The 18,603-nt window shown below is 36.9% G+C and overlaps 1 protein-coding gene across 12 annotated transcripts in view; it reads right to left on the bottom strand.

Annotated features, from left to right (window-relative positions):
- Nucleotides 1-18,603, bottom strand: part of UVRAG (UV radiation resistance associated) — a 324,682-nt gene that overhangs the window by 117,763 nt on the left and 188,316 nt on the right. For all 12 annotated transcript variants that reach the window (XM_055549116.1, XM_055549117.1, XM_055549115.1 and 9 more), the window contains one exon: nt 13,483-13,648. In XM_055549116.1, coding sequence (XP_055405091.1) covers nt 13,483-13,648 — 166 coding nt within the window. The remainder of the gene's footprint in view (nt 1-13,482; nt 13,649-18,603) is intronic.

Genomic DNA, 18,603 nt, shown 5'->3' with positions numbered 1-18,603 from the left:
TGACATGCTTCTGTTGCTTACTGGTGTTTAATTAACTTACAGCAGTAAATTTCTATAACTAACTACAGTTAACACTTCTACATTTTTCATCACTAGACTCACCACATCATGAACCTGGGAGTCATCATTTATATTTATGGGAGTTACTAACAAGCACTATGGGAAGAATTAATTCTTTTGTAAATTTTAAAAAGGTTTCCAATAATATAAATCAGTAACACTCAAAATTTGAGGCATGATTATAATCAGTATTTGCTCAAAAGGAAATACAGAGAATTACTAGTATAAATGAATATGAATATGAATCAAGAATTGATACATGAAATGACATGAATTTTAAAAAACCTCACTGTATCAACTCTGTGTAAGGAATGAGAGAGGAGAAGCTGTATACAAAGCAACACATATTCTAGTCTTAAAGAAAGTAGCTTTAAGAAAAATAGAAAATAATGTTTCACTGTAACAGAGACCCTGAGAGGAATAGTACAAAAGGATAGAGGCACTTAACAAAAATTAAATCCTAGCTATATAATTGTGAAAAACTCCAATACAGAATAACTGAAGTAACCAAGAAATAATTTGCTTAAGTATCTATATAATATAGACACAACAAATATTAGTAGACTACATATATGCAAAAGCTACTCAAGAATCTAATATATATGCAGGAGTGAGGTTGTTAGGTTGAGAAAGGTTTGTGCAAATTTAACTCTATTATCAACTGCCCTCTGAAATATACAAACTAATTGAAACTCGCACAACGGATGGAAGTTCCTTTTCTTCTATATGCTCACCAAATTAGGTACTAAACAGGCATTCTTTTTTTGGCCAGGTTGATTGATGTGAAATGGTTCTCTTGTGGAGTTAATTTGCATTTTCCTGATCACTAGTGAGACTGAGGAATTTTTCTTATGTTATTAGAAATTTAGGTTTTGTTCTTCTGTAAGTTTCCTAATATACTATGTCCATATTACTATGCAATTGACTGCTCCTTTTTGTATTAATAAAGGTTTTTCTTATGTATCTTGAATATTGATCCTTGGTTAAATCTTTGTGACATAAATCTCTTCTCTTGATAAGTGGCTTATCTTTCCATTTTTGTCTTCTTTTGTTATAGTCAAGTTTAAAAAAATGAAATCAAATATATGAATCATTTCCCATATTAAGGTCTGTATGTTTCTGTGATTTATAAAGAGATCTTTTCTGAATCAGAAGGCATGGACTTTTCAAATTTCTCATTTCTACTTACTGTTATCACTCAATACATAAATATTTACTGAGTGACTATTATTTGCAATGGTAATTTTATATAAACTCCCTCTTTAATTCTTCACATTTCTCTAAAGCATTATCTTCATTTTCAGATGAGTACACTGAGACTGGTGAAATCGAAAGCCACTCGGTTGTGTCCGACTCTTTGCCACCCCATGGACTATACAGTCCATGGAATTCTCCAGGCTAGAATACTGGAGTGGGTGGCCTTGCATTTCTCCAGGGGATCTTCCCAACCCAGGGATCGAACCCAGGTCTCCTGAATTGCAGGTGGATTCTTTACCAGTTGAGCCACAAGGGAAGCCCACACTGAGACTAGTGAGGTGAAATAAACCAGTTCAAGATACGTCTGACACCAAAGTTCTTTCAGAAAAGTGAAAGTGGAAAGCCACAGTTTCTCCTTTCTTAATTTAGAATACTTTTATTATTTATGTGCAATATAGTTTATCCCTGTTAAAGAATTATATATGGAAGTGAATATATGTTTAAGTCAAAATAGTCACATATTTATTATAACCACTGTGTGATCCAGAACACTTTATATATTACCTGCTTTGAATAAATGAATATCTGTATATTGCTATTTAGACACTCAAACCTAATCATCTTTGAAAGTAATTTTCATTTTTATGTCCACTAAGGATTGAATTATTAATTGACATTTCTTTTATTTATGCCTAAGAGAAAACTACTGAGCAATGTACAGTGAAGTCATTCACCAGGCTGAGTGAGAAACTAGATGCTTTGATCAATGGAAAGGTGCAATACCTATTTTGTGCAGGGTATGTGTGTTTCCGCTGTTATCTAGTCTGCTTGGGCAGCTTCCAAGTCTCTTCCACACTCAGTGGCTCAGACATTTAGGGCCACCTCCTAAAACATACCTTTGCTGACTACTCAACTCAACCCCATGTATTTCTAACGTGGGCCTTAGAATGCTGAGGATAACTGTCTACTGACTTGCTCTCCATTCCTGATACTACTTTGACAGCTGAGTAATTTTACCTAATGCCAACATCTTGTGCAATGACAAATATGTACTAGGCCTCAACGTATGGTTTGACTTCAGTGATGTCACCTTTTGTAATTTATCTCTTGTGATTTAACTATACGTGAATTAACTTTCATATCAATTTTTCAAGGAATTAGAGAAGAAAAACAGTCTGAAAATCAATTGATCATTTAATCTGATTCAGAGGTTACATTTGGTGATCTTATAACTAAATTATTGTAGGGAGAGGTATAAAACATGGCAGTGAATAGAACTATGTGGTTCAAAGAATTATATTACTTTGTTGTATAATGTACTATTGTCTAGGACATAAATGTTACCCCCTAGGAAACTGTCTACAGAACTATTATAATAAGATGCTTTGGGAAGTTAAAATAGTTCATATCTACCTAAAAATAATTTTCTTACTCCTTCTATCCATTTTTTCCTTCAGGAAACCAAAAGATTCCACAAATCATTTAATCCAAACTTTCTGACTTGATATAATTATCCTCATATCCCTTGTTTGCCTACCAAAAATCAAACGTAAGAATTAAAGGAGGACTTCCCTGGTGGTCTGGTGGCTAAGAATCTGCCTGCCAATGCAGGCGGCAGGGGTTCAATCCCTGTTCTGGGAAGATTCCACATGTCACGGGGTAACTAAGCCCATGTGCCACAACTACTGAGCCCACATGTGGCAACTACTGAAGCCCGCATGCCTAGAGCCCATGCTCCGCAACAAGAGAAGCCACCGCAATGAGAAGCCCATGCACCACAACCAAAGAGTAGCCTCTGCTCGTCACAACTAGAGAAAGCTCTGCGCAGCAACTAAGACCCAGCACAGCCAAAAAAAAAAAAAAAGGAAAGAATTAAAGGAAAGAAAGAGCTGCTTTTAATGTAGTCTCTTTTGAAAGTCGCTCAGTCATGTCCCACTCTTTGTGACCCTATGACTATACAGTCCATGAAATTCTCTAGGCCAGAAAACTGGAGTGGGTAGCCATTCGCTTCTCCAGGGGATCCTCCCAACCCAGGGAATGAACCCAGGTCTCCTGCACTGCAGGCAGATTCTTTACCAGCTGAGCCACCAGGGAAGCCCCAGTATACTATCAATAAAGTCTTATTCATTAGAGTAAATGATTAATTCATATCAGAACCCAAAGTATTTATGCTGTCATATGATACACAATAATAATAGACTGGAGAAGGCCAGTCCATGCTACCTGGAGAACTCAGTGAGGCTCTGGGGACCTCCTGTTGAGAAACACTGATCTCAGATATTCTAATAATGTAGCAATCTTTAGCCCATGACATAGCCCACTATTAACTAAATATATTATTCCTCTACCTTCCCTTTTTCTCCAAAGTACTACATTGAACCTCTTTACTCTGACTGGAATACACTGTGAACCAGAAAAGCAGTAAGTTCAACTTGGGGTCACATGTCAGAGTCATCTGGTTTTCTTTTTTATTCCACTGACTCATTACATTACTGTATTTTAATTTAGTTGCAGAAAGTTGAGATGACAATAATACTAGGGAAGACTTCCTCATCCAGATAATAACATCAGCACTATAAAAGCACACTTCATTAAAAACAACACACCCAGCAGTGTGCTCTCAAGTATCGGCGATGAAATGGCTGCGCAATTACTTCTGACTCGTTTTCTACATTTCCCCTCTCAGTGGAATGCCTAATCTTCATAAGGTGTTCATTTCCTGTTTCACCCAGCAACCACCTTCTGCATTTTTATTCTGTTGATCTCTCCTGCCTAAATTTCCATGGGGATTCTTCATTTAAAACACACTCTTTGCTCTCACTCCTAAACACAACCCCATCAGCACTGCTGCCTGTGCCTTGGATTACAACAGACACTGAAGTTAATAGCTTCTCATGGTCCTAAGGGAGTGTATGAAATAAGGATTGTCCTGGCCAGAGCATCTAGAGTTAAAACTATGGGCTAGAATGTGGAGTGTCAGATTACTTAATAGCATTTGCAAAAGTAACATCCCTTTTGCTCTCCTAATTCAACTCAAAAAAATATTTATTGAGTGTTTACACAATACAAGGCTCTCAGTAAGGCAATGGAATGAGTTTCGTGCCAAGTAAGATGCAGTTTCTACACTGAAAACATTTCAGACAAGAATAAGACAAATACTTGTATCACTGAGTTGCTGTTAAAAAGAAATGAGAACATATATCAACATAGTTCACTTCAGAGGTACTATATAGAGAGAATTCTTCATAGGATTACAGAAGGCTATTACAGTCCATCAAACTAAGGGGAATTAAGAAAGACTTTATGAGGAAAGTTTTAGATAATAAGGGAAAGGCTTTAAGTACAACCGCAATTATGATCCTAGAGATGGCTAGGGAAGGCATTCCAGATAAGAATAGTTAAGGACAAAAGAGTATCAAGTGGGAAATAATGTGATGTGTTTGGAAAACAACAGTTTGACTGAAGCACAGGTCAGGAACTGAGAGTACCCCGGGGTAAGACTAAAAAGAGTAAGAGGGCCAGGTTGGGAACCATTGAATTATTTGAACATGATCTACATTTCTTTTAAGAATAAGGGCTTCAGCATTTACTATACTGATGGGTTCCAAACACAGACACTTACTTGCCTCATTAGCTTATATAAGGCAGTAAACTCCCTGAGCAGTTGAAGAAAAAGAGACAAGCCTTAAGATCTGCAATAGTTCCCCCCTCCCCGCCCCCCGTGCTCTGGGAAACTTCATTAGTCCTCTCCATTCACACCACTGATGGAAAGATGATGTACCTCCTGGTGTTTCTAGAAAACAAAGTCTAGTACTATGCTATGGGGCCTGCATTTTTAATTTTCCTTAACCTTTTCTTGGGCTTCCCTGGTGGCTCAGTGGTAAAGAATCCACCTGCTGATGCAGAAGCCACGGGTTTGATCCCTGGGTTGGGAAGATTCCCTGGAGAAGGAAATGGCAACTCAGTCCAGTATTCTTGCCTGGGAAACCCATGGACAAAGGAGTCTAGCTTGGTGGGCTACAGTCTATGGGGTCACAGAGTCAAGTCGAATAGGATTTAACAACAATAACCTTTTCTTAGGTCAACTTTCCCTTTAAGCACTTAGAATTAGTGGGGAAAAAAAAAAAAAAGAAATTGCACAGCTGCCTGGAATTCCTGTTGCAAAGCTCAATGTATAAATAACAGTAATTGGAAAATTTTATTGAGCGTCATCTACGTGCCAAGCACTGTGCTTCATTTAAACCTCATGATAACCTACTGCCACAAATATTATGCCAGGTGAACCAAGAAATGGAGGACATTTCCCCAGTCACTCTTGATTAGACGTGAAGTCCCAATGTAACTTCAAAGCCTTAAGTGATTAGAAAGAAAAAAACAAAATGAACAAAAAACTGCCCAGTTTAAATAAATTGAGGAAAGGGAGAAGAAAAGAGAAGCATTGTACACTGTACCTTTTAAAGAAAAAAAAATGTCAAAGTGAACCAAGAGATAAATAAGATTTAAATAATTAATGTTTTCAATAAGAACTTAACATGGGAACTCCACATAATATACAGGAATTTACATCAAGGCATTTTTCACCAGGGAGCTTTCCCTAAAAAGGAAAGGGGTATTTCAGTCTCATATATAGCCCCTTTTTGATAAATACACTTCTTCCATCTCCTTTGTCTTGTTTAGTCACTAAGTTATGTCCAACTCTTGCAACCTCATAGACTACAGCCTGCCAGGTTCCTCTGTCCATGGGATTTTCCAGGCAAGAATACTGGAGTGGGTTATCATTTCCTTCTCCAGGGGATCTTCCCAACCCGGGGAGCGAACCCACGTCTCCTGCACTGGCAGGAGGATTCTTTACCACTGAGCCACTGGGGAAGCCCTTCCATCTCCGAAAAATGTTTGCTTGAAAATACTTCATTTACAACTGGTACACCATCTCTTGGGCTTCATTTCCTCAGTGGAACAGATCAAAGTGAAGGCTTAGTTAACTTCTTATATGACCTTACTTCATTGTTCAACCTCTTTCTTCATTTGTGAAATGAAGGGTTGAATCATACAACCTAGGAATATTTTGTCTGGTTCTAAAACACAATGTCTACAACTCAGCATGTACAGAAACACTTTTCCCTTTCTATTTCTGTTTTACGGTATACCCTTAGGTAGTTACAATGGAGCTGGACTGAAGACATTTGGGAAAGCTTTCACATGAACGGCAATTTTTCAACTTAGGTCCCATTCCTGTAATCAAGTGGAACGCCTGAAAGAACTAATAATTCTATTCATTTCAGTTATATTAGTCACCCTGAAAAATATTTATTTGATTATACTTCTAAGTTGCACAACAAGAAAAAAATAGAAAACCACAGCATTTGGTTCACCCACTGCCTCAAGTCGTAACAATCATTGTTCAATTTAAAGATCTGAGGTCTGAGTTCCTGAGTACTTTAAATGCCAGCATCTGAACAACAACCTATAATAAAATGAAGATGAAAGGTTAGAAAGAGTGTTCTAATTTACAGGATAAACAGAAGAAGAGTTGAAAATTAAAGCCACAGCATTTAAGCCTAAGCATGATGTGAAAATCTCCCACTTCTGGAAGGAGGCCATCCGATTTAATTGGATGCCATGAAAGCAAACATGGCAATTTAGTGGAAACGGTGACCACTTCTGAACTCTTCACATTAGAACAGCTTGATTAGCAAACAGAAGCTGAAAGTGTTTATGGGAAAGAATTTTTAATGTAAGATGTGTCCACAGGTGTTTAAGTATGCATTAAGCAAGCAAAGTAAAATGGCAACCCACTCCAGTGTTCTTGCCTGGAGAATCCCAGGGACGGGAAGCCTGGTGGGCTGCCGTCTATGGGTCGCACAGAGTCGGACACGACTGAAGCAACTTAGCAGCAGCAGCAGCAGCACCAAGCAGGTAAAAACAGAAATGAGGAGTCAGAATTATAGCTGTCTGAACATTACAGCAGCGTGAAAACATTTATGTCTTCAATATATGCCAATGAAATCCCAAGGGCCAGTCACTATTGCTATGGAGAATTTGCTACTTATGCAAGTAACATTCAAAGTATTTTAACGGTTTCAAGGAGATGCCACTAGAAAAAATTCACATTCATTTATTAACAGGTCAGTGTTACCAGGTCAAGAGAGAGGCTATAGGAATACAGAGACAGGAATCAGTCTGATCACTGCCACTTGCAAATTCCTTTGTCCCTTACCCTCTGAAAAAAAGGCAACCTGGTTATGCTGAAGGGGAAGATAAACATCCATAAACAGCCAGACATGGCCAGGTGGCTGCAAGCGGCTCAAGTCACAGACTTGGGGACCTGTCCAGCCAGTTCCTTTATAGATAAGTATGCACGATCGCCACATGCACCCACTCACAAAAAAAGGTGGTAGATCATTAAAACAGACCATAACTTCTCTCATGAGCAGGAGATCCATATGCAGTGACTATGGTCTGGGACAATGAATATCTGATTTTGGATATATCACAATTTCTTTGTACTCTAGAATTTTTTCTGTTTTTAAAAGAAATCAGAATCAATCAGGTAAAAGAGGCAACTCCTGGCCTTTTAGTCAAGATCTTACATTGGAATAAACATAAGCACAAAAATATTCATGAAATGGGAAAAGCAGCACTAACATTTCTCTCAGTTTCAATAATTCCACTATAGGAAAAGAGCTGACCAGCTCTTAGAGATCTGTAAAAACCTTGTGGTGGACAGGCCAGGAAGTTTCAAAAGTGCCTGCCAATTTACACCACTCCCTATTTCTCCTTCTGAGAATAAAACAAAAAAATGTCAGACATCTTTTGAGGACTTGAAAAAGCCAAATGCTCTGACCAGCTATGTCCTAGCTCAATGACTGTTTCACTGCTCTATTGTGAATGTATTACCCAATATTAGGTTATAGGAGAGAAATAACAACGACCAACACATTTCAAAAATCACTTTAAAATCTACTTTTCAGTCCTCAGTGAAAAAAGAAATAAGGGGTAAAGGAACATTGCAGCTGGACTCTGGCTACATTCCTTTGTGTTTTGTGGTCTGAGCCTCAAAATGAAATGCAGCAAAGATTGCAGAGTTTCCCTTTACAGTGTGCAGGTGCATCAGTAACGGTTTGGGCAAGGCGTCAGTCCAGACCTGGGCTTCCAACAGACCAGACAAAGGGAAAAAACCTAGTTTAGCAAAACTAGCTAAACAGGACTCTCAACCCTAATGTATCACATGCCCATAGCCAGAGGAAACCGGTAATCAGAGAGGACAGAAGCTGAGGATTCCTAGGCCTATTACATTAAATATAATTTGTCCAATGAATCATTTAATTCCTATTTTCTCATGAAGACCTGATTCTACCTAATACCCTGGAAAAGTTCACATCAAAATCGACACACTTTGTCAGTGATCCAGGCTAATAACTGAAAGGTTGATTCAATCAACAACCATAATTAATAAATGCATTTGTATTTAGAGATATATTTACACATCGAAGCTGTTCCAAAAAGGATCTGAGGTGCTTTACTGCCCCAGAGGAAATATTTGACAGTTCATAAAATATAAGACAGCATCAACTATGAACTGAATAATTAACTTATGTACCACTAAGAAAAGATAAAAATATCATTTTTAATTTTTTTATATGATAAAACACCATATCTACCATGCCATTAACTGGAAGATGTATCTCATTTTTAGCAATATTAGTAAGATGTCAAAAGTACTTACATTAGAATCAATAAAATGCATTTTTTGTTTCAGTAAAACGGGGAAGAAAGAGGTAGAATATAAAATTCATTCACTAAAAAGCAATTCCTGTGGTTCTCCTGGCTGCCAAAGGGGGAAAAAAAAAAGAGCAATGTAATCACCTAAATCTAACTGGCCTTCCAGACTGCTTAGGAAAATCAATCAGTCAATAAACAAATCGTCACGACTACTCACGCTGGAGCATACACTACATGGAGTGCCCACATGTTGACCTGCTCCTTTCACAAATTAAAGTGCACAGCTGATCTGGAGAAAGAGTATTTTTCACACTGAGGAGTACCCCTCCTTCAAGCTCCCAAAGTAATTTCCTACATAACTATTATTTTAAGGCAGATCATCATGAGCAAATTTGATAAAAATCTGGAGAGATACTTAATTTTATTAATATGGAGCCAAGAGAAAGTTGGGAGGGGTGGGCATTCTCCACAAAACTAAAAGGTTATCTTCGTGAAAGACATATCTATATCTGGTTATGGTATTCTCTCCTCTTAAAACCACCTAGGGGATCCCTTCATCCCTTATAAGTAGTATTTTTCATCATTACATGAACAAATGGAATGGTATCAGCAAAAATGGTAGAGTAAGTAGATCAAAGGACTTGTCCCTCCAGAGAAACACTGAAAAAAAGAAAATCAAGCAAAAACTGTCCATCAAAGGTTCACAACTGGCTGAACAATCAATCAAGAAAAAGCAAACTCAAAATCAGAAGGAACACTTTGCAGTATTTTTAATTATCCTGTCCCTCACCTCCTCTCCAGCTCAGCAGTGGTCCTACAGACAGCAGACTGCCAGGGTAAGGCCCTGACTCCTGGTTCTTAAGGGAGCAGAGCAGATCTTATTTTTTTGACCAGCACAGTAAAAAATTTGTGTTGGTTTGTCCTAACTTGTCTGGGAGCAACCTGAAGGATGAATGCAAGGCACCTGCCTTTGTTTTGCCTAGTCAGAACTCACTCAGAGAGTAAAAACAGGACAATGTTCAAGAAGTAAGGCAAACAAACAAACCTAACTACTTCCCTAGGCAAAAGATTAAGGCTGAGACATACAACAGACTGTCTAGTCTGGGAGGAACAGCTGGGGAGAACTTCTTTCAGAAATTAGTATATTCAGAAGTATACCCACACACTGTGGAATCAGAAGTTATGGTGGGAACGTAAGTGGGTGCAGCCACTGGGCAAAACAGTATGGAGATTCTTCAGAAAACTGAAACAGAATTGCTGTATGATTCAGCAATCCCACTCCTGAACATATATCCAGAGAAAAACATGGCTTGAAAAGATATATGCACTGCAATGCTCATCACATCATTGCTCACCATAGCCAAGATATAGATGCAACCTAAATATCCACTGACAGATGAATGGATAAATAAAATATAGTACATATATACAATGGACTATTACTCAGCCATAAAAAAGAATAAAATAATGCCATTTGCAGCCACATGGATGGACATGAAGATTACTAAGTGATGTTAGTCAGACAAAGACAAGTATCTTATGATATAGCTAATATGAAGAATCTTAAAGAATGAACTGTGGTGTTGGAGAAGACTCTTGAGAGTCCCTTGGACTGCAAGGAAGTCCAACCAGTCCATCCTAAAGGAGATCAGTCCTGGGTGTTCATTGGAAGGGCTGATGCTAAAACTGAAACTCCAGTATTTTGGCCACCTCATGGGAAGAGTTGACTCATTGGAAAGACCCTGATGCTGGGAGGGATTGGGGGCAGGAGGAGAAGGGGACGTCAGAGGATGAGATGGCTGGATGGCATCACTGACTCGATGGACGTGAGTCTGAGTGAACTCTGGGAGTTGGTGATGGACAAGGAGTCCTGGCGTGCTGTGATTCATGGGGTCGCAAAGAGTCAGACAAATGAACTTATTTACAAAACAGAAACAGACTCACAGAGCAGACTTATGGTTACCAGGGGTGAAGGGTCAGGGGAGGGACAGATTAGGAGTTTGAGAATGACATGTATACACTGCTATTTTTAAAACAGATAACCAACAAGGACCTACTGTATTCTGTAGGTATATCTGTTCAGTATTCTGTAATAACCTAAATAGAAAAAGAATAAATACATGTATATGTTTAACTGAATCACTTTGCTGTGCACATGAAATACACTATTGTTAATCAACACTCCAATACAAAATAAAAATTAAATAATTAAATAAAAAATTTTAAAAATACAAAGGACGTTGTATACATGCTCAGAACAGAATGCATGTTCAGAAAAGACCTGAGAAGACCCTAGGCTTTCACCTCTGGCTAACCCACTTACTGTAAGAAGTGAAGGCTAAAGCCTTCTGGTTGAAATGAAATGACACTACACAGTTCCTGAGACTGAACAAAGAAACGAAGGTCTCCAGGGAAGATAACTACACAGGTAAACTAAAATGACAGCAGTATGGGCACACGATGCATCAGTGACACAAGATGTCATCAGTGACAGTCAGAACTTAAAGGTGGGGAGACAGGCATAGAGGAGCGGAGTTTGTACATACTAATGAAGCTAAGTGGCTATTATTTCAAAGTAGACTGTTATAGAATGTTAACTGTAATCCCAGAGTCACCAATAAGAAAATATCTTAAATACACTGAAAAAGAAATGAGATGGGAATCAAAGTGGTACACTACAAAAAATCAATTAAGGGGAAAAAAGGCAGTAATGGAGGAAAATGAGGCACAAAATAAGGTCTGAGAAATATGGGGGAGAGGGGGAATGGCAGAAGGAAGTCCTTTTATACCACAAATTATGTTAAATAGAAGTAAATGAAACTCTCCAATCAAAAGGCAAAGATCTGCAGAAAGGAGTTAAAATAAAATGATCCACTATATACTGCCTACAAGACTCATTTTAGATCCAAAGACACAAATAGGTTCAAAGTGAAAAGATGGGAAAGATATTCCCAAATACAGTAACCAAAAGAGAGCTGAGAGGTCATGCTAATATCAGGCAAAATAGTTTTTAGGTCAAACTTGTTTCAAGAGGCAAAAAAGTTCATTATATAATGATAAAAGGGTAAGTTCATCAAGAAATAGTATCTCAAAACATATGCACCAAATGACAGAGCCCCCAAATAAAAGAAGCAAACACTGACAGAACTGAAGGAGAAATAGTCCTACAATAATATAGTTGGAGAGTTTAACACTCCATTTTCAATAATGGACAGCATATCTAGACAGAACATCAATAAGGACATCTAAGACTTGACAACACTATAAATGAACTAAACCTAACATATATGTAGAACATTACATCTAACAATAGAAGATATTTTCTTCTCAAATGCATGTGCAACATTCTCTAGGACAGACCATATATTAGGCAACAAGACAAGTCTTAATAAATTTAAACATACTGAACTCATACAAACTATCTATTTCTCCATTACAATGGAATTAGAGTTCAATAACAGAAGGAAAACTAGAAAATTCACAAATGTGAAAACTAAACCCTTTTAAAGCAACCAATGGGTTAATTGAAGAAATCACATGGGGAATTAGATAATACTTTGAGATGAATGAAAATAAAAATGTAACATGCCACAATTTATTGTGGAAGTAGAAGTTTAAAGATATAATCATTGACACTAAAAAAGAAAGCTCTCATATCAGTAACCTAACTTTACATCTAAGTAACAGAAAATGAAACCCAAAGCTAGCAGAATGAAGGAAATAATAAAGATTAGAGTGGAGATAAAAAAGAATACAAAAATATATAAAATCAACAAAATAAAAAGTGAGTTCTTTGAAAAGATCCATCAATTCTTCTTATTCTAGGTAAGTTTTTTACATCAATAAGAAAATAAAAAAGACACAAACAGCTAAAATCATAAATGAAAATAGACATCATTAAAGAGCTTACAGAAATGAAAAGGATTATATAATAATACTATGAACTACTATCACCAACAAATTACATAACCTAGATGAAATGGTATTGTTCTTGGAAACACACAAACTACCTAAACTGAGTCAAGAATATATAAAAAATATGAACAGACCTATAATTGAATCACTAATCAAAAACCTCCCAACAAAGAAAAGTACAAAATCACATGGCTCCACTGGTAAATTCTAATAAACATTTAAAAGAAAAATTAACAGCAAACCTCAAACTCTTCCAAGAAAGAAGAAGAGAGGGAATACTTCATAATGCTTTCTGTAAGGCCACTATTGCATGCATGTCGCTCAGCTGTGTCCAACACTTTGCAACCTGTGGCCTATAGCCCCCAGGCTCCTCTGTCTATGGGATTTTACAGGCAGGGTCAGACATGACTGAAGTGACTTAGCAGCAGCAGCAGTAGCAATTCTGCCTACATTTTATTTAAAAGAAATGGAGCACTACACAAAGGATATACAAAAATTACCACAATCTAGGTCACCTTTTATATTTTTAATACACTTGATGCTTCATACTGGCCCAATGTTAAAAGTATATTGTAAAAGGATACTTACTCTCTCTCCTTTTCAGTCAGCTTGTCATTAATATTATCTTTGATTGTTGATCTAGACCCCTTATGAATTACAGGATATCTGAGGGGCACTTGTAGGAAAAAGGAGATCATGGATACCAAATGTGCAGTATAACCAAGGGCAACAGCAATGCTCCCATCATCTTTTGCTATTAATTCAAAAACAGAGAAACAGAAAACAGTTATTTACTCCATAAATGAAGCCACAAGATCATAACGAATCAATTTCAAGAGAGATTTTATAAGAAATAATTGATAAAATATTATTCATCTATATAAATTATGGTTTTACACACATCTAAAGATATTAATAAGATTTGAAATTTCATCTACTATATTTAAAACTATTTCCCAATAATTAATGTGGTGAGATTAACATTTGATATATAATCTTTAGAGTTCTTCGTACAGTCAAGTCTTCATTACTTTCTTTCCCAGCATTTTTAATGCCAAAAATAATACCTGAGTCTATTATACAATGTAAAAATTAGTTTCAGAGATTTAAACATTGCATACTATATAAACATCATACATTTTATTCATTAACAACTTTACCAAGCAAAATAGTCGTACTGTAATACTATTGTACAACATTATTATTAATTCCAAGGCGAAGTGAAATAGCATAGCACATCCTTACAGGGTACATTCTCAATATTCAAAAAGAGAGCATTGTTTAAATAAGTCAGTGATGTTTGAGATAGGATAGAGAAAAAAAGTGTTTTAAATCGTAAAAGGTAAAAAAACCACACTGTTCATATATTAATACGTCCTGTTGATGCAATTTCGGTGGAAGTAAGTGTTGGAAAAAGAATACATGTATCCTACAGTACATATCTTGTAAGAAGTCACAGATTTTTTAACTCAACATCTAGATTTCTGCTACTGCCTTTGAAGTAATAATCATTCAAGTATTCAGAACTGAGAATAATACAATAAGAAGTTTTAAGCTTGCACCAAGGGAGAAAAAAAAGTAACTGCTTGGTATATGATATTCTTAAAATACTTTAAAAAGTTCTCTCTTTGTCTCTCTCTCTCTCTCACACACACACACAGATTTAACACATATCTGGAATACTTCTGGCTACAGAAAGGCTAAATTGATTGAGATGACCTTGGCTTGAGTATTTCCCGATTTCTAAGAGTAACTTTAACTTCAATTGTTAGTAATATTTCCCACATTCTTCTTTTATATTTATTTTTTCTTTTATATTTAAACCTGGTTATCTAAGCACTATCTTCTTACTGTATAGGAAAGCCACTATTGCCATATACCACTCAGTACATTCTCCACATTTGACTACCAAAACAGATTCTTTGATCATACTGTAAAAATAGGTAACTTTTATTGTACACTTTTTTTTCTTCCTGCCAGGAATTGACCATGGTGCTCTATTTCTGGCAGTCACTCATTCATCAAAAATTAATAAACTGGGCATGTTTTATATGCTATTTCATTCAATTTACAGATGAATAAATAAGGTTCAAGAAGTTAAGGAACCGGTTCAAACTAATACAGCGAGTATAGCAGTTGACCTGACACCAAGGCCTTTGTCTTTAAGCACTCTACCATACTGTTGCAGAACGTTACTGTGGAATACATAACAATTTTTCTAACTTGGGAGTCTAGAAGCATATGACACATGTTTATTATTTTAGTTTCTTCACTCTTTTCTAATAAGAGCAAAAAACACATGAAAAGTCTGTGAATCTTTGGTGACATGTTCTCTCAAATCAAATTGATGAAAAAAAAAATCAAACAGCATTCCTTTCAACTGACTATTGGGCATGCCTTAACTGACTAGAACTATTTTTAGAGACCATGTGCTCCTGGTTCAGTCCCACTCAAGTATCTTGAGTACTACAATACTTTACTGCTGTTGAAATATGCATATCAGACTACCACAGAGACTAAAATTATATTATACTGTAAATTCATCACACTATAATTTAATCATCATATAATATCAGAGCTGGGAGAAGCCTTAGAAATCATTGAATCTGATGCTACTAATTTAGAAATGAGAAAAGTAAGATTCAAGTGGTATAAGTGAGTTAGTTAAAGCCATATAAGTAAAAACTATGAATGCGGGAGTAAGAGAATTGTATCTACACCCCAGCCCATTCAAGTATCTATCCCTGGAATCACAGCTGGGACAATGAGTTCCGTGAAAGAGGCTGCTGAATCCCACCTCCTGTTTTCTTTAAGAATAGGGCTTATTAAATTGAAAATATTCCTATTAGTATAAGGACTTGGTCTTTAAGAATCCTCTTTTGAAGGGAGAGGAAAAGAGGAAGAAAAAGAAAACCTTCAGTAAGTAATGAAGAATAAAAAACTACATTAAGTTTGGACTTTTCTTTGTGTACTTTGGGATTCCCAGGAGGTGCAGTGGTAAAGAATCCGTCTGGCAAGCAGGAGAGGCAGGTTTGATCCCTGCGTTGGGATCAATTCCCTAGAATGGAAAATGGCAACCTGCTTCAGTATTCTTGCCTGGAAAATTCCATGGAAAGAGGAGCCTGGTGGGTGAGAGTCCATGGGGTTGCAGAGTCGAACACGACTGAGTGACTGAGCACCCACACACATGTGTGCTTTATACTAAGCTTTTACTTTTCTATGTGACCTACAGAAAAGGATTTGAAAACTTCCAAAAATCAGAGGGCCTCAGCCTGCCAAACGGGTCAACGCAAACTATGAATGTTTAAAAAACCTATCCAATATTAAACACTCAAGCATCTCCATTTTTCCATATTACTAAAAGGGTAATACTAAAGCATTACATTTGTCTATTTCAAGGACTACATCTACATATCTAGTAAAAGAACAGAAATTGGTCTTCTAACATTACCTCCTTTCAATAATTTTGCTTAAATTAAACATAAAAGGGCATCTCTAAGAGAATCCTGTATACATACAGCAAAAACTAAAGAGAAATAGCAAAAACTGAAAACTGGGTAATACTGGAAATCAGCTTTGATTCTGGTTATTCACACTCACCATTATTTCTACCACAAGACTCCCCCCACTCACCCATTAAAAACCCTAGGTTGCTTCCCATTCCAGGCCATAGTGCTTAGTCACAGCCTCACAGTTAAACACCATGGTGTTGGATTTCCAATATTGAAGCTTTATATTAAAAAGCATTTTAAAAGGACCACGGGTGAGGCATTACAGGGCCCACGGGTACTCCAATACCCTCGAAAGGAAAACCACCTCCTGGTAGGGAAGTCACTTTCATCACCCCAAGACCACTGACTCTCCAGTGGGAAAACGTGAGCTCATGTGGTTAATTATGACTATTGCTGGCCACGAAACCTCAGATGTCACATTCTGTTGCCAATCACTTCAGCTAAAAAAACTGAAAGGTTTAAGGTTTCCAGCATTCCAAGATCTAAAAGACTTTTTACCTGCCAAAGCCAAAACCTGGCTCTCAGGGGTGTGCTTTTCCAGGAACCATTAATGACGTCCCTAACACCTGATGCAGAGCAGAGGCTTGTGTTCCTTATGCTGCTCTGTGGGTTAAAGAGGTCACAGATGACAGGCTTGTTGGAGAAAAGAAGCTAGAGGGGGAATGGGAGGGTTCAGGGAAGAACAGGAATAAGCTGTTAAGACTCAGGTAAAGGAAAAAAGCCCCGATTAAAATAATGTTTTAAGGGGCTTACAAACAAAACAAAATTCTGCAGTTTCCTCACAATAAATATTTCCTATTTGTTTTTTTAAATGTAGGTAGCTACATTTACTTGGGGCTGGAGTAATTTTTGTGATAATAAATCTCTTATATAATTTTTCTTTTTTTTTAAGCTGAAAAGACTTAGACATGCATTTATGTTGGTTAATTAAGATAATAATGCAGATCTGATTCACATTACATTCCAGATCTTCTTCAGTTTACAATGGGTTTACATCCTGATAAATTCATTGCAAGTTGAAGATCTTGTAGGCTGAAAATTTTAAATGTTTTAAAATGGATTTAAAATATCTAACCTAGTCTTGCCTAGTCTATTTTAAGCATGCTCAGAACAATAACATTAGCCTCTTTTATGTAATTTTTATGATAATAGATTCCACAAACTCACAATGGCCATGACAACATTATAAATTAATTTAAATGTCTCTTTGACTTACATGTTGGACAAACTATTAATATTCAAATGCATCCAAGTACAATAAGTGATCTAAAAGCTCTTACCATCCTGCCTTCCCAATCACTGAGGCAGTTGATTTGGTAAGGAACCAAGCACCCACTGATCCAGACAGGACAAAATATTTAAGACTCTAATCATTGCCACAGCATCTATGGAATCATTCCACGTTCTCAATGAGACAGTGTTTGACATATGGACTCTCCTTTCCAAGAAATCATGCCTGCATAAAGGGATACAGACACAGAAGGAAATCTGGGTCTCATTACCACAAAAGGCTCTCGTGTTATAGATTACTTAAAAACACACACAAACAGTTTTTTTCTTTTTTTAGATGAGAAATGTCCCAGTCAATGGAACTCAAGTGAACACCCTTCACAGGACAACTTTCCCCACTTGTGTCCAGGTCTCTCTGCCATATTCTAACAGAAACTTACCCAGTTAGAAAGAAGAACACAACAAATGTTGGGCCACTATGCAGGAGTTTCCCAAACAGTATCAAGCCATGCAATGTAAAGTCTATCCCAGCAAAGTTTCATGAATATAACAGAATACCAGTTTAGATTTCCATCACTAGAGTCTTACTAAGCATGTAGCTGCTACAGAACACTAAAAACTTGTTAGATGTCTGGAAGAGGTTATTATTCAAAACAAGGAGGAAAACTGCATCATGACAGGAGTAATACGGGCCTTAAAATCAGGCCAACCAGGGATGACTTTAGTTCTGCCACTGGCTAGTATGAGTCTTCGGAAAAATTAACTAATCTCGCTGAGCCTCAATTTTCTTGTCTTTAGAAAAAAACAACAAAAAAAAAGAGCTGAGTATAATTCTTTCCCTCACAGAAGGAACCGATTCTCACAGCAGTGGGAATTAAGTAAACAAGACAGCATCATGTATGATGTTCCATGTTACATATTTCTACTCACTGAATCTAAAATTTCCCATCCTTCTTTCAACAAGGTA

Source organism: Bubalus kerabau, chromosome 15 (genome assembly GCF_029407905.1).
Source record: "Bubalus kerabau isolate K-KA32 ecotype Philippines breed swamp buffalo chromosome 15, PCC_UOA_SB_1v2, whole genome shotgun sequence".
Lineage (NCBI taxonomy): Eukaryota > Metazoa > Chordata > Mammalia > Artiodactyla > Bovidae > Bubalus > Bubalus kerabau.
Note: the sequence above shows the minus strand (reverse complement) of the source record. Positions and strands in the feature narration are given on the sequence as shown.